The sequence below is a fragment of the Elephas maximus genome, chromosome 7 (assembly GCF_024166365.1).
Source record: "Elephas maximus indicus isolate mEleMax1 chromosome 7, mEleMax1 primary haplotype, whole genome shotgun sequence".
In the NCBI taxonomy this organism is placed as follows: Eukaryota; Metazoa; Chordata; class Mammalia; order Proboscidea; family Elephantidae; genus Elephas; species Elephas maximus.
The window spans coordinates 135,489,306-135,512,068 of record NC_064825.1 but is presented as its reverse complement, the minus strand read 5'-3'; the positions used below and the strand labels follow the sequence as shown (position 1 = coordinate 135,512,068).

The following is a 22,763-nucleotide window of genomic DNA, read 5'->3' as shown; positions in this document are numbered from 1 at the left end:
AGGAGGTGGTTGGTTCCTCCGGGAAAGCCACAGTGTGCCAGGACCACAAGGTGGCCGCTTCCATCGCGTAGCCCTTTCCCCGTGAGGCCAGGTGTCCTGAGCATAGGCTCCACTGTGGGCCCAGCCGCCTTCTTTGGGCCTCCCAGCTGGCTGCCACACATGTCCATCCAATTGATCTCAGAGAATGCCAGGCATGTGACTCTCCCACCGGAACCCCTAATCGCTCCCACTACAGGTCAGAATCGAAGGCAGCCCCACCCTGGCCTTCTGCCAGGTCCGGATGTCACCTATCTGCCCCAACCACTGCTTCTAGCCCTCTTCCCCTCACTCCCTCTACTCCAGACCACTGACCTAATTTCTGTCCCTCTCCCTCCGCCCCCATGTTCTGCATGGTTGGCTCATTCCAACTGCAGGCCCCATACTGGTGCCCCCTTAAGCCTCCACCAAGCACCTGGGGATTCCCTGCTATCCCCCCCCCCCCACCAGCACTGACAAGGTCAGTGAAGGGGACAGCTGTCTCTGGCACCAGGGCCTCTGGTCCTTGAGGGAAGGGGTCCTGGCTGCCCGTCTGTCCACAGCCAGTGCTGGCACATGGCCTGGCACACAGCAGGCCCCCACTAAACATGTGATACATGGCTGGAGAGGAGAGAGGAGCTGGCCAAAGACAACCTGCTTGGGGCATAGTGGGCCCGGGGCAGTAGGCACAGTGCTGTCACTCCCTTTCCTGAGGGGAGGGAGGGTCAATGTCTCCTATGCTTCCTTCCTCAGAGGCCTCGGGAGGGCCTTCTGCTAAGGACGAAGCCCACCTCTTTGACAGGAAATGTCCCCTGGGGACCACGGGAAGCTGATGGAAGATAAGGGTGCCCAGGCCTTCTAGATGGGTTTCCTTACACTTGAGGCCTGTTCTGTCTCCTTTAAATGAAAAAAATCCTAGTAAGCCCTGGTGAAGGTTTAGATACTTTTAGTACAGTATCACTTAGCTATGCACAAACATAAAAGTATGACCTCTTTGTCCTGGTAGCTCTTATATAAGCACGAAGCCAAAACAAATTCGTTTTTTACCAAGAGAACTGGAAAGGTCTTAGGACGGCAAGCAACAAGAGAGAGCGGCTCTGTGGAGGGATGCGGCAGCCACTGGGCATCCCTGGCTATTTAAACTTACAATTAAATGCAATTTAAAATTCAGTTCCTCGGTTGCACTCGCCACGTTTCAAGTGCTCAGGAGTCACATATCCTGGGTTACCGCAGATACGGAACACCACCATCATCCGGAAAGTTCTACGGGCAGCGCTGTGATGGATGGTGTTCGGTGAAATGAACCGACTGCCGGCGCGCGTGGCAGGGGGAGGCACAGTGAGGTCTGCTTCTCCAGGCCTGGCCCCACTGCCCTCACCACGGGTTTCCTGGTGTAGACCCGTGAGAACTTCATCTGGTGTCACCTACCGCGCGCGCGACCTGGGGAGGAAGCATCCCTGGCTCCCTGAGTCATCCCTCCATTTCTGCAATAGCCCAAAGCAAGAAGCAGGGGTTGGCCCCGCGCCTCCAGGGACGCAGCGGGAAGTGCGGGGCTGGCACCCCTGAGGGGTATCCATACCACCCAGGATGGACATGAACCTCAAAACACTTGGGGGTTCTCCCACAGGTCGCTCGGGCCTCCTAGATACGTGAGTAACCTTTCAAAGAAAGACTCCCCTAACAGCTGTCTGCAACTCCACTTTGTAAGGGGCAAACGCGTGGCAGCCTAAAAGTGTGGCGTTTTGGCCCTTCCGGCCGGCGACCCACTGACTCGGGCCTCACCGCCCACCCCGGGTCCGGCCCCGAAAGCGATTGTGAACTAAGAGCGCTGCGCTCTGTGCATAGTCGCCATCACCTCCTTCTCGGAGCCTTCCTCGATTGTCCAAGGCGCCAGGATGGGAAGGGTCCTCCCCAGGCCCCCGGCTGCGCTCTTCGGCGGACGTTGCATGCCTGTCCTCAGGCGCAGCCTGGCAGCGGTCCCCCGGGGCTCGGAGGGAACAACGGCTCGGCGGCGCCTATCCGCCGCACCGAGGTCTGAAACCCCGAGGTCTGCGTGCAAGGGACGGGGGAGTGGCCGGGGACGCGACCCAGCGTGCGCTCCCGCCCCGCCGCCCTTCCAGGGGCGCCCAGGCAGACAGCACCGCGCAGGCCCCGGGGCACGCAGCGCGGCGGGGCGGGGATCGGGCTCCGGCGGCGGGGCGCGGGGGGGCGAGGCCTGGCGGAGGGGCCCGGAGCTGGACCCGCGGGGGCGGGGCTGGGGCGGGGCCACGGTGTCCTATAAGCGGCGCGGCGCGGGGCGCGCGCCCGGCCAGAGAGCGAGCGAGCGCGCAGCGGCGGCGGAGACGACCCCAGCGCGCACCCGGCCAGGCTTCCCAACGCCCCCGAGCCCCCAGGCCCCGTGCCTCCGCGCCTAGTGCGCCCCGCGCCCCGACCCGCGCCCCGCGCCCCGCGCCCGCCAGGCCCTCGCCGACCGCCCAGCCCCCGCCGCACCGCCGTCAGCGCCCGCAGGCCGCCAGCCGCGCCGCCATGGGGGTGGAGGGCTGCACCAAGTGCATCAAGTACCTGCTCTTCGTCTTCAATTTCGTCTTCTGGGTGAGCGGCTAGGGGCCGGGGCGCAGGAGGTTGGGGCGCGGGGGGCCGGGGCGCGGTGGGCCGGGGACCGGGGTGCGCGCCAACCCCGCAGGCCCGGGAGCCTCGGTAGGCCTGGCCAAAGGGCGCAGCCCGCGGGGCCGCCGCTGCGGGCCGCCAAGTTGCAGACACCTGTCGGCGTCGGGGCGGGTGGGGGCCCGGGGTCGGTAGGCCGCGGCGAGGGGGTCGCTCGGGGCCACTGCGCCCCCTAACGGCGGGCCGGGCCGAGGGCCGGGTTTCAGGGCGCCAGCCTTTGGGCGTCCGGGACTCAAAGCCCCAGGGCTTGGGGGCCGCTGTGCTGGCGACCTGGGCGGTTGGAGCCGGCAACCCATAGGGGAGGGGTCCGGGCCGTCTTCACCCGGGGACGGCCCCGCTCGGGGCGGGAGCCGGGGCCACCCTGCCGCGCCGGACGGAAGGGGGGTTCGGGGGCGGGGCTCCTGGCGCTCCGCCCCATGAGCTCATCGGGCCGCCGCCTCTAAATGGGTGGTGGGGAGGGAGCGCTTGCTGGGTAGGAGCCCTGGGGGCCGGCATCGCGCTCCGCCCCTAGCCCAGTCCATCCTCCTCTCCGCAGTCCCCCTCCTAAGTCTCGGGTCGGCCCCGGCAGAGGGCTGACCGGAAGCGCACTGGCCCGGGCATGCCCGTGTGTAGGGGGCCCGCACCGTCTTGGCCCAGCTCTAGGGCGCCGACCCCGCGCACCCCAGCCCCCACCACACACTTGGATTCCAGGGGCTGGGAAGCTTTGAGAGGCGTGGGCCTGGCCATAAGAGTTGGCACAGGGCAGGGGGTATCCGAAAGACCTGGCGGCTCCAAGCTCGGGGCTTGATCCCCGGCGTCGGTGCCGAGTGCTGGCTGGGATCTCCACTTCGGGAAGGGTGGCCCCCATGGTCACTGGACTGCAGCCCCGGTGTGGAGGGTCTCCCGGGTCCTCTCCCTGCCCCAGAGCAGCCTTCTCCTGATCTTCGTGGTAACTGCTGGGGAGTGACCGGTTGTGTCTTTTTCTTTGTTTCCATTTCTGGCCAGTCTTGGAATTGGGGAGGAGGTGGAGATTCCTTGCTGGACTGGAAGGTCTGTGGGTGCGTGCCAGGAGCTCCATTCTACCCTCGGACATTCTCCTTGGCAGTGACACCTCTCTGGTACCCTTTCTAGCTGCTTTGCCGTCCCAGTCTGACCCACCCTTATGGCGGGACAGTGTCCCGGGTGAACTGTGATTCTCAAGCTCAGGCAGTGACCAAAGGAAACCAAACCCAGTGCCGTCAAGGTGATTCTGACTCATAGCCACCCTATAGGACAGAGTAGAACTGCCTCATAGAGTTTCCAAGGAGGACCTGGTGGATTCAAGCTGCTGAGCTTTTGGTTAGCAGCTGTAGCACTTAACCACTGCGCCACCAGGCAGGGGCAGTAAAGTTGTAAAACGGCCCCTGGAGCAGACTGGGCTGAGACATCGGCTTCCCGTCTGTCTGGCTGGCTGGCGTGGGTTTGCTTCAGGGAGGTATTTGGGAGGGGCGCAGGGGAGGGCAGAGGCTGGACTCACTCCCAGCTGGGAGTGAGGGTCACATCCAGCCTGCTGGGGCCGGGAGCTGACCTCGGGAGGGTACCCTGGGGTTCCTGGAGCCCAGGGCCTCTCCCCAGGGCGGGGAGCAGTGAGGCTGCTTGTGCTTACCCTGCCCAGGACGGCCCCAGGAGCCTTGTAGGAACCAGCAGTGGTCCAGGGTAGTGGGCGATGGGTAAACTGAGGCCCTTATGCCCCTCAGCTGGCCCCTGTGTGAGCCGGACTATGACCCTGGTAGGGAAGGAAAGGGTAGGCAGAGGAGGGGGCTTCTCAGAAGTGGGTTTTTGTTCCTGGGGAGTCTGAGGGGAGTGGGCCAGGCTGGGCATCACCCTGGATAAGCCCCTCTGTGGCTGATCCCCAGACAGGCCTGCCCCAGGATCGTGGCCTGGGTGAGTGTGGTGGTTTCCCAGGCAGCGGGTGCCCTTCTTTCTTTGTTGTGACTCAAGGAGACTTTCCAAGGCTCCTAGCTGCTCCACTCCCTCAGAGCATTGAGAGCTGTGTCGGCCCACAGTCACCCCCCCACCCTGCCAACACCACCCTGAGTGCCCTGCACCCCGCCCCCCCGAGTCCTCTGCATCAAAGCCAAGGGTGGGCTCCTCAGAGTCAGCCTGGGCGGGGTCTGTTCCTCGGCTGCCTCACCCTCTAGAGTGAGGTCCCAGGGACCCCCACCGGGGTTTGTTGGGGGATTAACTAATATGATAAGTGCTGAGCGAGGGGCTTGGAACGGAGCGGGCTTGGGAGACGGGTCTGGGCATGGTGGCCCGGCAGGGACTATGGCAAGGGAGAGCCTTCCCATCAGTCTAGGAAGCGCCCTGCAGGTGAGTGGTTCTGACTGCCTAGTGGGTCAGCGTTCCGGGAGCACTAGGGTCGTGGGGGGCCAGGAAAAGCGGCTGAGGTCCTTTTCCAGAGAAGTTCCCACACGGGGGGAGGCAGATAAAGGACTGGCATGCTTCTCCTTTGCTGCTGCAGAAAGACCTGCCCGCCTGCACCCCACATCTGTTACATCCCACCAGCCTGCACCCCTGTATCCATGTGCTGTCAACTGCCTGCACCACACATCCGTGCTTTCCCACCCACCTGCACCCCTGTATCCACGCGCTGTCAACTGCCTGCACCCCACGTCCGTGCTTTCCCACCCACTTGCACCCCCACATCCACACGTTGCCTCTCACCACATCACCACATCCACACTCGCCCTCCTGCCCTGGCGCCACCTGCACCCCTATATCCACACTCTCTCACCCACCTGTGCCCCCACATCCATGCTCTCCCTATCACCCTGGGGCCGCTTACACCTCCACATACACACTCTCCCTCCTACCCTGGGTCCTCCTGCTCCCCTAGATCCACGCCCTTCTGCCCGCCTGTATCCCCACATCCACGCTCTACCTGTTGCCCTGGAGTGGCCGGGGCAGCGGGCACTCAGCCTTCTCTCCAGCAGAGCTGGCATTGGGGGGCTCCCTGACAAGCAGATACTGGGTGGGGCAGTCAGGGCAGGGCACGTGGACGTGCAGCCTGGCCTGAGCAGAGGGCCCAGTGTCCTCTCCAAGCAGTGTGGAAGTCCTGTCCCTTGGGATTGGTCTGGGAGCAGTTTGGGGAGTGCGGGGGCTTCTGTCTCTACAGGCTCGGGGCAGATGGTGGGCTGCCTGAGCCTCAGTTTTCTCATCTGTGAAATGGGCACAACGCTGTCTCCTTGGGGGTCCCTTGAGAGGTGCCACTGGTCTGCTGGGAGAGGAGCCGTGTCCTGGCATGGGACTGCTGCTCCTCCACCTAATGGACCTTGTGGCCATCTTCCAGGTCCATGGCAGCCAGACAGGCTGGGAAGGTGGCCGATTCAAGGCCTTGCTAACTGACATTCAGTTGTCACTTGAAGACAATATGTGGCTGTCTATCATTTGGCGGGTCTGTCACCTTCCTTCCGGGGCGGGCTGATACTGGGTAGGGGTGGGGGTTTTCTGTGCCTATTCGGTGTTGCAGGACTGGGGGGTGGTCTCTTCTGGGAGATCTATCTGCCCAACCCGCCAGGTCTTAGCAGAGTGCTTTGGGCAAGCGGCCGTTGGGCCAGCCAAGAAGAGGAACTCTGTGGTTCACCCTGCAACAGGCTGGCTTCAGTGAGGGGTGCAGGGCTCAGCAAGGAGGGAGCCAGGGGCTTGGTTGTCTCTCTAGGTCCTGGCCCTGGGCCGGCTCCCCTCTGGCAGGGACATAGCACCTAGAGAACACACTGCAGCCTGTGGGGCACTGGGCAGGGCTGACCACAGTGTGCCCCACAGCCCCCATGCCCCCATCTGCCCCTGGGGGCTGACAGGCGGCCCCCCAACTCAGTTCAGCCTCCAGACATCAAACTCACCCAGGTCCCTGTCTCCTAGCTGCTTCTAAACTCGTACTGGGAGATGTACCCCCAAAAACACCCCATGCCTCCACCCCAGCACCTGGAAGCCTGGAACAGGGAAGAGCCAGAGTGGAAAATTGATCAGGCTCAGAGTCCAGGGGCCATGGGCCACGGAGGTCCTCACCTTTGCCCCGTGGCGCTCTGGAGAGGCCCCTGGTGTGGGGGTGGGGAGCCTGTACCCATCGCCCTGGCCTGGCACCTAGTGAGCGCTCGGTCACTTCCAGCCACATGGATGGGCCCCGTTCCTGTGCGGAGAACCAGGGTTACCAGAACTGACCCTGCGGCCTTCACCCTCAGGTGCTGCCCACTTGTCAGGCAGGATGTGGCTTGACCCAGCACACTGCGACCCATCATGACCCCAGTGACCAGGCTGGGGAGGAAAATGCTTCTGAGTTTCCTCTGTGCTGGCCACCACACCACACACAGCGCACACTCGGCATATATACACACCACACACAGCATACACAGCATATATACACACCACACACAGCGTGTACACACCACACACAGCGCACTTGGCATATATACACACCACACACAGCACACACACACACAGTGCACACACACAACGTGCACACACCACCCACAGCGTGCACACAGCATGCACACACCATACACAGTACACACAGCACACATGCAGCATGTATACACACCACACACAGCACACAAAGCATATATACATACCACACACAGCATGTATACACAGCACACACAGCACACACACAGCATGTATGCACACCACACAGCACACACACAGCATGTATGCACACCACACACAGCACACACACGGCATGTATGCACACCACACACAGCACACACACGGCATGTATGCACACCACACACAGCACACACACGGCATGTATACATACCACACACAGCACACACAGCATGAATACACACCACACAGAGCACACACGCAGCATGTATACACACCACACACAGCACACACAGCATGAATACACACCACACACAGCACACACGCAGCATGTATACACACCACACACAGCACACACACCACACACAGCATGTATACACACCACACACACACCACACCGGGACACACACCCCACACACCACACATACTCAACAGCACACACAGCACACAGCACACAAACACCCCACACGGTACACACACGTCATACACAGCAGACACATACCAGCATCCACACAAACCACACACAGAGCACGCTCACAACACATACACACCACACATAAACACACTTGTGCTTCTGGGTCCAGACTCAGTTCTTGCTCCTGATGGGTCCACAGAGCAGGTGCTGGGCCCCTCGAGACCATTTGAGGGCCCCAGATGGGTCCCCAGAGCTGGGGAGCACCCGTGGGTGGAGTGGCCATGCCAGGGCCCCGTTAATTGTGGGCCTCACTCCCAGGAGGCAGTCTTCCTGAGCTGGTGGCCACCACCCTCCAGGGGCCCGGGGTCTGGCTGGGAGAGGGCTGGCGGAGCTGGGGCTTCCAGGAGGGAAGTACCTTGAGTGGGGGTGAGGGTGTCCGGGCAGGGGACCGTAGGCCCAGGTATGGTGGTCAGACCCCCACGGAGGCCAGGGGAGCAGGGAGCCAGCCAGCTGGGCCCTTCCCCCGCAAGAATTGAGGTGATGTGGGATCCTGGTAGGGAAGGGGGTTCCATTTTTCCGAGTATGGGATCTCACTGTACAGGTTGTTCTACGCTCTGGGACGATGGGCCTGGGTCCCCAGTTCCCCCCGAGTGGTGTTAGGGTACCCTGGACCCTGTTTCATGTGCCTGGGCCCTGTGATTGGGCATTGAGGTGGGGTTCAGGCTGCAGCTTGATGCAGAGGGAGCTGCTGACAGTGAGCCCTGGTGGTGGACAGGGACTTTGGCTGTGGCCCAGGGCCATGAGGAGGACCCAGGGCGGGAGGCCGAGCTCCGTGTCTTTGTCCCAGGTGGGTCCCTGTCCTGCCTCCTGGCACTCTGGGAATCACTCGCATCCTCTTCCTGGCCCAGGGCCTGCCCCCACCGGAGGCCGGCCTGCGGGCTGGTCAGAACAGACTCTCCCTCTGTCCTGGACGATAAGGGCTCTCTGAAGCAGCACTCCCCGATGCCAGGCGGCCCAGGACTGGGAACCCCCGCACGTCCTGTCCGACCTCGAATCTCAGCCTTCTGCCCCAGCTCCTGCGGCCGGCTGCACTCAGGCCCATCCGGATGGTAAGGAGACTGAGGTTCGGCCACGACCATGTGAGGAAGTGGTGGTGAGGCTGGAAGCCAGAACCTTCCCTTTCCAACCGCTGTGGTTCTGGGGATCGGCTGGTAGTGGTCAGGGGCTGGCCATGGCAGCTGGGTCCTGTAGCGGCTTCTCCCAGACACCCCTGGCACCTGTGCCAGCCCTGTTGCTCCCTCGGAGCCCAGCAACGTGGGGCTCCCCTGGGACTCCCCAGGGTGGAGTGGCCACGCCTGGGGGAGTAGCAGGTGCCAGCCTGTGTGCCCGGGACCTGCCACCTGCTCACTGGCCCCTGCCTGAGAACCCCACCCCTGCACCCTCCCCAGCATACCCAGACTGTCTCTTGTGCTTACCCTGGGGGTTTGTGATAATCTGGCATCATGTGCCCCTCCCCGGGAGTAAGGAGGGCAGAGGGGCTCCCAAGAGGAGGGGCTTCCGGCAAGTGGACAGGGTAGATGTGGGGCAGTGAGGCATTTCCTGGTCCTCCGCCCGGGGCCATGACAACCTTGGGGTGTGCCCCTGAGAGGCAGGGCGCCCAGCCCCCTCCCCACTACCAGCCAGGCTGGGCTCCTGGAGCTGCTGCTCATCCCACAGCTGGGAAGGCCCGTGTCCTCGCTCCCTATTTTTAGACTCTGGGACAAGCTGGCGGCTTCCTGAGGGCAAGGGGCAGAGGAAGGGGCCTCCGCTTCCTCACGAGGTGAGGTGCCTGCTTTTCACTCTGCGCTTCCTTCCAGCTGCCCGGCCTGGTCCAGCCGCTCTGCTCTGGCCACAAGAGTGGGGCTGTGCCAGCTTGCAGAGAGGAGTGTCCCCAGCCTACACGCTGCATCCCCCCATGAAGGGTGGAGAGCCGATGGCCTACGTCAGCTGCACAGTCCAGGCTGCCCTCTAGGCTGGCAGGGTGATGGGCGCCCTGGGACACCCCAGTATGGACACCTTCAGCCTCCCCTTTCCATACGTCCTGAGCCGCCTCCCGTGACACACTCAGTGTCTGCAGGGGGCTCCCTCCTGCACTGCCTTACCCCCGCTTTCCTCTGGAGGGTCTCTCAGGCCCCAGGACCCTCCCAGTGCCACAGCCAGTAGGTCCCTCCTCCCAGCATGCGTGGGCACCACCCACTGTGGGGCCAGATGAGGGCGCAGAGCCAGTGGCCCCAGCAGGCCCTTGATGGCCCCAGCGGGTACCTAGGGGAAGTAGACATTGAGTCCCTGTTGCCCATTGGAACTTGAGTTGAGGCAGGACTTGGGGCGAGCAAGTCAGTGCAGGGACTGCAGTAAGGATAGGGAGATGGCCTGCTGTCCCTTCTCAGGGAGGTGGGAGAGAGCCCCCTGCTCCTAGGGTTTGTGCAGAAGGCAAAGGAGGAGGCTGGCCCTTTTAGCCACTTGGAAACAGCAGACAGGACGATGGAAACCTAGAGTGCTTGGCAACCCATGCCCCCTTTTAAGTTGATTCTGTTACTTTTTAATAGGAAGGGAGGAAGAAAGAAACAGAGTCCTTTAGGGTTACAAATATTCTTTTTCTCCCTTGAGTGGAGCTGCCAGGAACAGGATAAGCTACCCGGCTCTTTCCTGAGAACTGCCCCCCAGGTTGCAGCCCTGCTGGCATAGTGGTTAAGAGCTATGGTAAGCTATGGGTGCTAACGAAAAGCTTGGCAGTTCGAATCCACCAGCCGCTCCTTGGAAACTCTATGGGGCAGTTCTACTCTGTCCTCTAGGGTCCTATAGGGTCACTGTGAATCGGAATTGACTAGACGGCAATGGGTTTTTTTTTTCAATGGTTCCCCAGGTCAGGAATTCCTTGGGGTGCAGGAGCAGTTGGTGGGTGCCTCTGACAGGTGGGATTTGTGCAGGAGGTGTCTGTCGTTCTGTGGATGGTTCTGGAGAGGAGGGATGCAGGAGGGTTTGCCATCTGTAGATGCAACCTGGGAACTCCTGAAGGTGGTGCTTGCCAGTGTTTGCCAAGCTCACCGTCCCAGGCGTCATGGACTTCTGTACCCTGTCTGTTCTGCATATGATAAGGAACACTGAGCTCGGCTGCTAATCGTGAGGTTGGAGGAAGAAAGGCCTGACAATCTACCTCTGAAAAAAAAGCTTTAAACCAAAAATATCCCCTGAAGTCATCTTAAAACCAAACAGTACTTTAGCTTAACTACTAAAAAACAGTGTCCACCTTGAACATTGAGCTTTTTTACATGCAATCTGTATGGGATCTTGGAGCCCTGGTGGCATGGTGGTTAAGAGCTCAGCTGCTAACCAAAAATGTCAGCAGTTCGAATCCACCAGCTGCTCCTTGGAAACCCTATGGGGCAATTGTACTCTGTCATATAGGGTCACCATGAGTTGGAATCAATTCAACAGCAGTGGGTTTGGTTTTTTTGGTTTATATGGGATCTTACATACCTTGACAACAGCAACTTGAAAACAGTAAGAAACTTAGGGGGCAGTGAGTTTATGTCAATGGGGGAAGAACAACTTGGAAAAGGAGGGTGGTTGCACAACTCGAAGACTGTAATCAATGTCACTGAACTGTATGTGCAGAAAACTGTTGAATTGGTGTATGTTCTGCTGTGCGCATTCTCAACAACAATAAAGATAAATTATAAAGAAAAGCCTGTGCAGCACAGTTCTACTCTGACACACACGGCGTAGCCATGAGTCAGCGTCAACCCAGTTACAGATGATGAAATTTGAGGCACAAGGAACCTGAGATGGGTCTGAGGTCCCCCAGCTAATGGGGGCCAAGCCAGGGCTTACCCCGCAGCCAGGCTCAGGGGCCTCTACCCAACACCACCACTGTCTGTTTTCCATTGCTGCTGCAGCTTCCTCTGTTTTCTCTCTCTTTTAATAATTTTTATCTGGTAAAATATATGTAACAATATATTTGCTTTTCTAAATGTATAATTCAGTGATATTAATTCCATTCACTACCTAAGTGGGCTCATGTAGCATTTGTCCTTTTGTTGGACCCTCTTTAATCGACATATATCAATAGCTATTTCAATCTTTTACTTTGATTACCCCTAAAACCATGGTTCTACCAACAACATTCCAATGCCTCTGGTACCTGCCACCGGCCGTGAGAAACCCAGTGGGCCCAGGTGTCTGATTCCCTGCCCTGGCAATCCATCAGCACCAAGATGGTGGTCCTGCATCCTTGGGATCCAGAGGGAACACTTCCCCCTAAAGACCTGTTGTTGTTGTTGTTGTTGTTCTGTGCTGTCTATTTATTTCTGCCTCATAGTGACCCCATGTGACAGAGTAGAACTGCCCCATAGGGTATTCTAGGATGTAATCTTTTTGGGAGCAGATTGCCAGGTCTTTCTCTGCAAGCTGCTGGGTGGGTTCAAACTGACTTTTCCGTTAGCAGTCAAGTGCTTAACCATTGTGATACCAGTATTCTTTTTTCCTAAAGACCTAGCTGGTTGGAAGTTTGGGCACCAGGGATTTGGGTGTGTGGGTTTTTTAAAACAGCTTTTTTTTTTTTTTTTTTTAAGGGCTATACTTGGCATATGCTGCATCACGCAGTTCAGTAAGTTTACAGTTCAGTAGGTTTTGACGTGTAGACAACTGTGAAAACCTTCAGCACAGTCAGGGCAGTGAACGTGTCCATCACCTCCAAGTGTGGCCTCATGCGCTTTGAGATCCCACCCACGCACCCCTCTTCCCCTCCCCCTTCCCCTCCCTCCAGCACTAATCTCTGGTCTGTCACTGTACCCACCTTGCATTTCTTAGACTTAATGGAATCAAAAGGTACATACTCTTGTTTTTTTCTGGTCTACTTTTTTTTTTTTCCATTCGCATAATTGTTTGGCAGTTCACCCATGTCGTAGGAGGGTCGTAGTTCGTTCCTTTCTATTGCTGGGTAGGAGTGGGAGCTGACTGGACGGCAGTGACCAGATTCCCTTGTGTGGATAGAGCAGGATTCTTTCGTCACCTGTGAATGGACAATTGGATTGTTCCCAGTTTGAGGCTCTCACAAATGAAGCTGCTATGAACATTCCTGTGTAAGTCTTTGTAAAGACAGATACTTCCTTTCCTCTTGGATAGATGCCTGAGAGGACAATGGCAGGATCACGTAGTAGGTGGTGGCGGTGGTAGGTGCCGTGGAGTTGGCCATCTCCATGATCGTTGGTGTGTTTGAGCCCATTGTGGGGGCTCTTGTGTCAATTCATCTCATTGAGGGTCTCCCTTGTTTTCACTGACCCTCTACTTTACCAACCAGGATGTCCTTTACTATCAAAAAGAACAGTGATAGGTGGAGGTGTTGTGGTAGTTGTGGGTTTAACTATTTAAGAAACTGCCAAACTGTTTTCCAAAGCAGCTGTGCCATTTTGTATTCCTGCCAGCCGTGGGTGAGTTTCAGTTCCTCGACCTGCTCGTCAGCACCTGGTATGGTCGGTTGTCTAACTTTAAGCCATTATAGTAGGTACATCTGGTGTCTATCTCGTTGTGGTCTTATTTTGCATTCTCTCAATGGCAGTCAGGTTGAGCATCTTTTCATGAGCTTATTTGCCATCTGGATTTCTTTCATAGTGAAGTGCCTGTTCAGATCTTTTGCCCATTTTTTAAAAAGTGGGTTGTTTGTTTTCTTATTGTTGAGTTTTGAGAGTTCTTTGCCCATTCAGGACACAAACCCTTTATCAGACTTGTGATATTTGCAAATACTTCTCCCAGCCTCTTCTTGTCTTTTTACCCTCTAACAGTGTCTTTCAAAGAGCAGATTTCTTTCAAACTTTCAACTTGCTAGCATCTCCAGCCCTGCCCTTGTGTGGGAGTTTGGAGCAGGGGCAGCAGTAATACCCCCTGACTGACCCCCTCACTCTACTCTTTCTTGAAGCTTCAGGTTAATAACGCGACCCTCTCACCTCCTTGGTTTACTCATCAGAAATCTGGAGGTGACCCTTGGACCACTGTTGTGGTTTTCTGGCTCCAGCCTCTGCAGAGATGCCAGGTGCCTTGGTGCTCCAGTGGCTCTGGTGGAGTGCACATGGGCAGCACCCACGTCCCCAGTCCTTGGTGTCCCTCCTGTCTAGAAATTTGGGTTTGGTGGGAGGGGCTGTGACAGGTGTTCCCCGCCTGTATCCTGTCTCCTGGCTTCCTCACGCTTGCCCTCCTACTCCCCACTGAGAGTCCTAGACTGGGGGTCTGCGCTGACCCTGGTTACAGCTTGCTGCTTACATCTAAGGCAAGTGGGGCCTGGCCACGGCCCTGGGGGCATCGTTTTCCTGCCCCCTGCCCCACCCCCTCCTCTCACTGTGTGATATAATCTAGAGTTTCAGAACCTACATCCTCCAGGGGCCTCAGGCCATGGCTGGGAAACATCTAGCCAGTAGGATGAGAAGTGGGGTGCAGGCCCTGACTGGCTCTCAGGGAGGGGGTCCTGTCATTCATCCTCCAACTCCACCCACTTTGAGGGCCTCCCACCGTAAGGGAGGGTCCTCTACTGTCTGTGGGAGGGGCCCCACCTGATGTGCGTGGGGCTTCCACCTTATGGGGGACATGTGGGGCACTTAGATGTCAGTCCCAGGGCTGAGCTGGGATGTCCCCCAGGTTGTCCATGGCTGTGAGGGCTGGACTTGGAGTTCTAGGGGTGCTGTGGGTCCTGGGGGGCATCAGGCCTGGTTCCTTTCTCCCCTCCCTCTGGGCTGGGCTGGCCAGGAAATGCCTGCATACCCCCACCCAAGGAATCACCAGCAGCACCTCCTGGTGACGCAGGCCTGTCCCACCCTGAGGGACCCCAGAGGGGCCATGGGGTCTGGGATGGCCCAGGAGGCCAGCCCCCCACTTCCCAACGCAGAGCAGAAGGGCTGCCTGGGAGACCTGTGCTGTACCTGCACATCCCTCGTTAGCCCGGGGGGGTTAGGTGCTGCCTCCTGAGCATTTCTGTCACCCCGAACCCCCCCCCCCGGGTGAGGGGGCTGTAAGGGGACAGTTGTAGGTGGTCTCTGCCAGCCAAGGAGAGCGCACCTTCTGAGCCAGGAGCTGTGCTACACTGTGTTACCAAAGGGGACACTGAGCCAGAAAGTCTCCGGGCTGAGTCAGGGATCGGGGCTGGCCTCCAAGGATGGGGCTCCCCCTCCTCTTCTGCTAGGGAACACTGGCAAAGCTGGCTCTCAACCGTAGTTCAAAACAAAATAAATGACGTTTTCAAACCGCCAAGGAAGCCAGAGTTGCCATGGCAACCCTCAGCCTCACCACCTCCATCCCACAAGCACAGAGGGCAGCCAGCTCTCAGGGTGTCCCAGTGGTGGTGGTGCCTCGCTCGGCCCTTCCCGCCACCCCCTGGTGTGCCCACTGCCCTCGCTGTCTCCCAGGCCTCCCTGGCCCTTGGAGAACAGGGTGCTGTCTGCAAGCCCAGGGATCTAGTCCTGTGAGGGCTGAGCGGTGCTGGGTGTCAGGCCACTTCCCAGTCTGGCCAGCAGGTACATGGTAGCTCTCGGTGGTCCTAACGAGTGTTGCTCCTCAGAGGGGAAAGACTGTCAAGAGTCGGTCCAGGGTCTGGGGGGGAGGGCAGGGGACACCCTCCCCAAAGCCAGAGCAACCACCAACTGAGTGGAACTCCGTCAGAAGCAGCAGGCTTTGCGGAGACGGGGGTGAGAAACCACAGCCCCGCTAGAGAGTTGTGCCCTTGAAGTCAGGCCAGGAATGGGTGAGGGGAGGGCACCAGTGCCTGTCTTGGGGGGCCAGGGGTGATCCCTGGGGGGATAGCTCAGCTGCTGGGCGCCAGCTGTCCCTCTAGCCCTGGTGTTGGCAGAGCCCAGGGTGAGAGGAGCTGGGGGGGAGGGTGCGGTCCAGAGCTCCTCACCCTGCTGGGCCCTCATGCTGGGAAGTCCCCAGAGTGGGGCTTTCCTTGGGGCAGCCTGGTGCTCCCCCACGCCCCTCTCCCACAGCCACCCTGGGCCCTGCTCCCACCAGGCCTCTTGGAGAAGGAGCCATGGCCAGGTGGCTCTCAGGAACCTTTGTTTCCCTTCTGCGTGCACAACCCAGGTTTGTGTGTCAGTATCTCGGGGGCCCAGTGGTGGTCTGGGAAGGCCTTGGCAACCGGAGGGGAGCTGGCACTCATGCCTGCCTGAGTGAGAGGCTCAGAAATGAGCTGGGTGGACCCACCCAGCCAGGATGGTCACGAGGATGCCTGCTGTGTGTCAAAGCTTCCCCTCCCACCCCCCACCCCTGCCAGCAGGGCCCTGCCCACCCAACTGAGCACCAGCCCTCAGCTGGGCTTCCCAGCGCCTCTTCCTCTGGGCCTATCTTGAAGACCACAGCCGCACTTCCTTCCTCTCTCTCTCGGTGTTTCCCTTCTGAGAACTGGCAACAGACAGGAATTTCTCCCCCAAACCACCAGACCCCTCCCTTACAGCTTCCTGGATGCCCCCAGCCCTGGCTGCCACTCCGTCTTCGCTCTGTCGGCCAGCCCACCGGTGCCCCAACACTGGATCCCAGTGCACCCCACACAGTTTTCAGCCCCGTGGGGCAGTCCCCAAGGGAGCCCAGGGCATTGGAGCAGTGGCCACCCCCCCAGGGGGCCATGGTATTCCCTGGGGTGCTTGTTTCTGGGGTGGCGTCTGGTGTAGAATGGCCGGATTTTCAAGTAAAAATACAGGATGTACAATTAAATTTGAATTTCAGATAACAAAAATTTTTTTGCATAAGTATAGTCCACACGATATTTGGGATATACTTACACTAGAAAATGATCCATCGTTCATCTGGAACACCAGCTTACCTTACTGGGGTGTCCTACGTTGTATCTGGTGGCCCTCCTCTGTGTCTGACTACAGAGGTGCTGGCAGAAGAGGCAGCAGTTTTGAGAAGATGCCATCTGATGGACCAGCACGTGATCCAGACACCTAGGCCTTGCTGGGCATCTCGAAAACCAGGGCAGCAAAGCTGACCTCTGGTCTCCACTCTGGAGCTGGCGAGTGGCCCCAGTCCCGTGGTGCCTGTGAACACAATCAGGAGAGGGAGGAGGCCCTTCTGAACCACTACCCCAGGGGTGGGGTGGGGGGCCAGGCATGCCTGCAGAGATGTCCGCCACAAAGATGTTCCACACAGCAGGATTTATACTGCCTGTCATTGGAGGACTCTGGGCTGCAGGTAACCCCACACCCCACTCTCTCCCAGCTGGCCGGGGGCGTGATCCTTGGCGTGGCCCTGTGGCTCCGCCATGACCCGCAGACCACTAACCTTCTCTACCTGGAGCTTGGAGACCGGCCTGCGCCCAACACCTTCTACGTGGGTGAGTGCAAGCATGCGAGGTGGGGCTGCGCATAGGCAGTCAGAGAGGGCTTCCTGGAGGAGGTGGCCCTGAGCTGGTTAGGTGGGGTTTTCTGGATGAAAGAAATGGACCCCATGGAAGAGGGGTGGTGGGACTGGGGGTGTCCTGGGGCAGGGAGGCCAGCCAGAAAGGCGGTGGGGTTAGGTCCAATGGGAGGCCCCAAGGCCTCCGGACCTGAGGCCCCTCCTGGAAGTTGCCTGGGACCTAGCTGCCGATGAATGGGGTTAGAGGGTGCTCTGGGCTGGCCCAGGAAGAGAGGGCAAGAACAGCTTCCTGGGGATGTCTGGGACGGTCATGCCTGTGCGGTTTGTCTGTGAGGCTTGTAGGTATCCCACCCAGTAGGGCAGGAGACCTGCAGCTGGGAGAGCTGGGAGGGGCGTGGGCAGAGGCCTGACTAGCCTTGGCTTATTTTAAGGCGGTATTTGGGGGAGGCTGGACGTGAAGGGCGGGGCGGGATGCCTGAGCCGCTCCCCTAAGCAGCTGGAGCTGGTAGTGACAGGGATGGAAAATTGTGCCTGGGGTGGGGGGGTGGGGAAGGGGTTGCAGGCGTGATTCAGCCGCCCCACACCTTGCTGAGGCCTTATTAGGGTGCCTTCGGCCTCAGCCCCAGCTAGGGGCCCATCCCAGAGAGGGACGGGCCAGGAGGAGGGGCTCCTGCTGAGCAGAGCCAAGGGTCCTGCCTTCAGGCTTCTGGTGAGGAAGGCCGGCCAGCGCTTGTGGACAGCATGTGTCCAGGTGTTTCTGCCCTTTAACGGGGTGGCTCTGGTGAACGCTGCCCTGGCCCAGGACAAGGGTGGGCGGGGCACAAGCAGGAAGCCCTGTGTCTGCAGGGTTTCAGCCTCAGGCTGCTGGGCCCTGCCCGCACCCTGCCAGCAGCCACACCCAGGCTGATATGGGTCCTCTGTCCTGTCCCTCTGCCCTGTGGAGGTGGGAAGACCCGCTAAACTACTGAACCAGGTTTCTGTGAAGGCAGACACGGCCTGGCCCAGGATGTGGGCCATCCAGCTGGCGAGAGCTCCGGCCCCGGGGAGGGCTGCACGCCTTTCCTCCAGGGCCCTGCCCGTGGTTCCCTGGGCCTCGGTGCTCATCTGTCAGGTGGACCCTTATCAGTAGGGAGACCCCGCCCCACCCCCAGTCTCTGGGCAGCCCATAGCTCTGCACTGGCTCCCGGGCCTGGCTGGCACAGGGCATTAAGGGCGGACAGAGAAGGCCTGGACAGCAGGTCCTGGGAGGGTCTTTAGCATGCCTCCCCCCTCCCCCCGCCCAGACTCCCAGCCCTCCTTCAGGCTATGCACCTCACCTGCCTTCTGGACCCGACTCCCAGCCTGCTACGACCTCCCCCACCTGTTGGTGTGACCTCTCAGGGCCTGGACCCCACATGAATCAGCTGTAGAGGCTGGACCCCCCAGTTGGGGGTACTCAGAGCCCCTCTGGCCCAGGATCCTGCCCAGTGCCGGAGGGCCCTGCAGGGGGTGGGGAGCAGATGGGATCCCTGACAAGGGCTCTTTGTTCTCTGCTGGGAGGTGGGGCTGGCTGGCAGGGTGAGCTTGCCCCCGCCACCTTCCCCAGGGGGCAGGGCCAGACTGAATCTCAGTGTCGTCCTCGGGCTTCCGACTGGAGCCTGGGGGCTCTGGGGGGCTGTCAGTAGGATCTGCCAGTGGAGCCTCAGGAGGGGCCTTGAGTGGCCCCTTGACCAACCTGAGTCTCCCAGAGACCCTGAGGAGGGGGCCTCTAGTCCCCTGGTAGGACCCAAGAAAGCCAAGACCCCCTGGTGTGCATGGTTTCTGGCTGCCCCGGGTCACCCTGGTGAACCTCCCCTAGTGATGTGGTGGCGGGGGCCAGGGGTCTTCGCGTCACCTCACATGTGGAGCTGGTGCAGGGCCAAGGACAGGAGAGCCTGACGGAGGGGCTGAGTCTTCTCCCCTCTGCAGAGTGCCAACAGGAAATGGCCGGCCAGATTGGGGGAAGACTGAGGTGGCCCAGGGTCGGCCTTTTCTGGGCCTGGTGGTGGACAATAGACCCCGTCCCACCGAGGGTGACGTGAGCTGCTGCCAGTGTTGCTGTGACCACTGCAGACAATCCGAGCCTGTTGGGCTGATCTCGGGGGGCGGTCACTGGGGAGATGCAGTCAGCACCTCCCGGGGCAGTGAGCTGGCGTGGGGGTCAGTGGGTGGGCACTGAGGTAGGCAGGTCTTCACGTACATACTGTGGACAGGAACAAGTTCAGTCTGTCCCGTGGTGGCCTGTGTGGTCCTCAACAGGTGGCCCTGCCCCTCTCATAGAAAACAGGCAGGAGAGGACGCCCACATGCCTGGGCAGAACCAGCACCAGGTCCTCACTGCTCTGCCCATCCGCTTCCTCCCCCTTCCTGCAGGGGCCGGGGGCTGTGGGACCCCGGCATTGGAGAGTGCTGTGCACAGAAGGTCTGGGGGGGCCTGGGAGGGCATGAGGGCAGAGCAGCGAGGTGCTGTGATATAACCACCCCCCGACCCCCAGGCATCTACATCCTCATCGCTGTGGGCGCTGTGATGATGTTTGTGGGTTTCCTGGGCTGCTATGGGGCCATCCAGGAGTCACAGTGCCTGCTGGGAACGGTAAGGTGGGGTCCCTGCTGGTCCTGGGCTGGAGGGGGAGGCACCCGGGAGGAGGTGGCCCTGGTAGAGCTCAGGCACGTCCGCCCCCTCCCTCCCCTCCCCTCACCTGGTGGAGGGGCTGGCCGGCTCTGAACTTTCCAGTTGGCTCTTAGATAAACCATTATCTCTTTATCCTGATTCTAAGCCCCAAAGTGGCTCTCTCTTCCTTTGTTTAAGAAAAGCCACAAACACAACAGGGAGAGAGTCCCCGCCCTGCTCCCCTCTGGCCTGGTGGCCCCTTTCCCCTTGGCCGGGTAGGGGGTGAGGCTGGCAGTGTGCTGGGGAGCCTGTACCAGTGTCTCCGCTAGGGGAGACTGAGGCATGACGTGGCAGCCCCTCTGTGTTGGGGCTCACTAGGCACGCTTGCTCTCGTGCCCACCAGGTGGTGCGGTGGAGGGGCCTGGGGAGCACACCGCCCCCACCCACCATCAGAGCTCTGGAATCGGGGGTTGGGAGGATGCGGCTCTGGCATCTTGTTCCTGGGCTGAGTCCTAGGTTTTGCTCATGACTAGGCCTCATGGCTCACGCCGCCTGGGACACGGTGATTTGGTGATTACCCCCGCCTCCCATCCTGCTGGTCACTTGGGTGGCTGCATCTCGAAAAGGCAAACCCCATGCTGCCTGGTGGCCTGGGGCCCCAGGAAGAGCCCCCAGACTAACTTACTGCTTCCTCTGCCCACTCCCTCCTCCCATCCCGCCCTCATGCGGCCCCCCAGTTCTTCACCTGCCTGGTGATCCTGTTTGCCTGTGAAGTGGCTGCCGGCATCTGGGGCTTTGTCAACAAGGACCAGGTGAGCCAGGCCCACCAGGTGAGGTCCTCATCCCAACCTGGGGATGCTGGGGGGAGGAATGGCCCCTGTTCAGAGTGTGGGGGATGGTCCAGCCTCACCCACAGATGGCGGGTGTACCTTGGGGCTCCCCCCCGTTATGTTAGTAAGGTCCAGGAGGGCTTCCTGGAAGCAGCGACACTGGGCCTGAGCTGGGGCCAGCTAAGATAGGACCCCCCCCCCCGCCATGTATCTTGGGGACCCCGCCTTCCTAAGGTGTGTCAGGTGAGCACACTTGTCCACCTGAGGAGGTAGGCTCTGCTCTGGTGACCCCCTAGCCTGCTTGTCCTCCCTGCAGATCGCCAAGGACGTGAAGCAGTTTTACGACCAGGCCCTGCAGCAGGCCGTGCTGGACGATGAAGCCAGCAATGCCAAGGCCGTGGTGAAGACCTTCCATGAGACGGTGCGGCTGCTGGGGGTCTGAGGGGGTGGGTATGGGACCCATGGGGCTTGCAGGGCTGGGCTGTATGGGTGCACATGGGCCCCAGGAGCTCTAATCTTCCAGGGGTAGGGGCAGGGGCAGCCTGGGCGTTTTCCTCTGTGGGCCTTGGGGAGGCTGCTCCTCTCTGTCCTCTAGGTCCCTGGGTGGGAGTGGGTAAGCCAGGTCTCTGAGCAGCACACTGCAGGTGGCCATCTCGGGGCTCAGTTACCTTAGGAGGAGCAGAACAAGCCTGTGGGGTGGCCGCAGCCCGGCAGGATGCACTGTGGGGTGGGAGTGGGGACACTCTTCTGTGGCCATCCGGGCCCCTGGCCAGTGCTCCTCAAGCCCCCTGCCAGCCTGACTAAAGCTGCCCTGTTCTCTGCAGCTGAACTGCTGTGGTTCCAATACACTGACCACACTGGCCACTTCGCTGACCAAGAACAGCCTGTGTCCCTCAGGCAGCACCTTCCTCAGCAACGTCTTCAAGGTGTGCAGTGGTGGCCGGGGCTTGGGGCTTGCCATGGGGTGGAGCTGGGCAATGGTGGGCACGCATAGGGCAGGTTGTGCCCATCCTGGGGCCATGGCCAGCAGGGAGAGGACCACTCTGCCGGGGCCGGGCTTGCTGGGGTCACAGAACTGACCGAAGAGGGGCACCATCGCTTGCAGTCCAGGTGAGGTTGTCTGAGGCCCAGGGTGTCGAGTGGCCTGGTGGGATTGGTGTTTGGCTGCCCATGCTTGTGGTTGAGGCCGGAGGTGGCCCTTGGGGGCCTCAGCAACCTGTGGTAGCACTCAGCTATGCGGAAGTGATTTGAACCAAGTGTCCTTGGCCTGGGGATCTACTTTTGAAAAACCAGCCACTGAAAACCCTGTGGAGCACAGTTCCAATCTGACACACAGGTCGTCACCGTGCATCGGAGTGGATGCCACAGTAACCAGTTAAGAGCTAACCTGTGCTGAGAGTGCCGGCTGGCCAGGGTGGGCTGGGAGAGCCATGGTACCAGGTCCTCTGTGCGTTTTCTGTGTTGCCTGACTGTCACGCGAAACTTGAGGGGGACCCTGAGCCCGCCTGCTGTCTGTCCTTGCAGGAGGACTGCCACCAGAAGATCGACGACCTCTTTTCTGGGAAGCTGTACCTGATTGGTATCGCAGCCATCGTGGTCGCCGTGATCATGGTGAGCTGGGGCCTCGGGGGGTGGTGCCCAGCACCTGTGCCATGCCTCACGTCCCCTCTCCCCCGCAGATCTTCGAGATGATCCTAAGCATGGTCCTGTGCTGTGGAATCCGCAACAGCCCTGTATACTGAGGCTGGAAGCGGCCGGCCATGTGCACAGCGTCCCCGGAGGCGGCCAGCCGTGTGCACAGCGTCCCCGGTATTACTCTGTGCCGTGTACATAGCGTCCCCGGTATTGCTCTGTGCACTCAGCCTTTTCGTTTCCCAGGTCTCCTTTTTGTTCTCAAGCCCTTGCCACCTTTCCAGGGCTGGTGGCCCTCGTGGGTGACGTGGGAGTGGACCGGCGGCCTGGGGTTGCAGGGCAGGGCCCGTGAGGCTCCTCTGCTCTGAGGACCAGGGAGGGAGCCTGCCTGGCCCTGGGGCCTGACCCTGCAAGCTGAGGGGCCGCAGCCCTGCCCCACCCGTCAGCCCGCACCTTTTGTAGCCCTGACTCCCCCTCCTCTGACTGTTTCTAGAGCAGCGTTTGAGCTCTTAGCTCCACGGCAGCGCTCCTTTCTAACATGTCACCCCCAGCTGTAATTACGTCATCTCCAGTCACAACAGTCACTCAGTAAAGAAGGAAAAACCAGGCATGCTAGCACGGCTCAGACTCCCTTCCTGGGCCACACG

General features: G+C 60.0%; 2 protein-coding genes across 2 annotated transcripts; both read left to right on the top strand.

The window, feature by feature from the left end:
* Positions 1-2,317: 2,317 nt before the first annotated feature.
* CD81 (CD81 molecule) lies at positions 2,318-22,731 on the top strand. The gene is made up of 8 exons (XM_049892843.1): positions 2,318-2,607; positions 16,889-17,003; positions 19,539-19,636; positions 20,392-20,466; positions 20,801-20,905; positions 21,309-21,410; positions 22,009-22,095; positions 22,164-22,731. The coding sequence occupies exons 1-8, from the start codon at positions 2,542-2,544 to the stop codon at positions 22,224-22,226; spliced, it is 711 nt and encodes a 236-aa protein (XP_049748800.1). The 5' UTR covers positions 2,318-2,541; the 3' UTR covers positions 22,227-22,731.
* LOC126081186 (uncharacterized) lies at positions 3,183-16,880 on the top strand. The gene is made up of 2 exons (XM_049892829.1): positions 3,183-8,760; positions 9,508-16,880. The coding sequence occupies exon 1, from the start codon at positions 4,888-4,890 to the stop codon at positions 6,043-6,045; it is 1,158 nt and encodes a 385-aa protein (XP_049748786.1). The 5' UTR covers positions 3,183-4,887; the 3' UTR covers positions 6,046-8,760; positions 9,508-16,880.
* Positions 22,732-22,763: the final 32 nt, after the last annotated feature.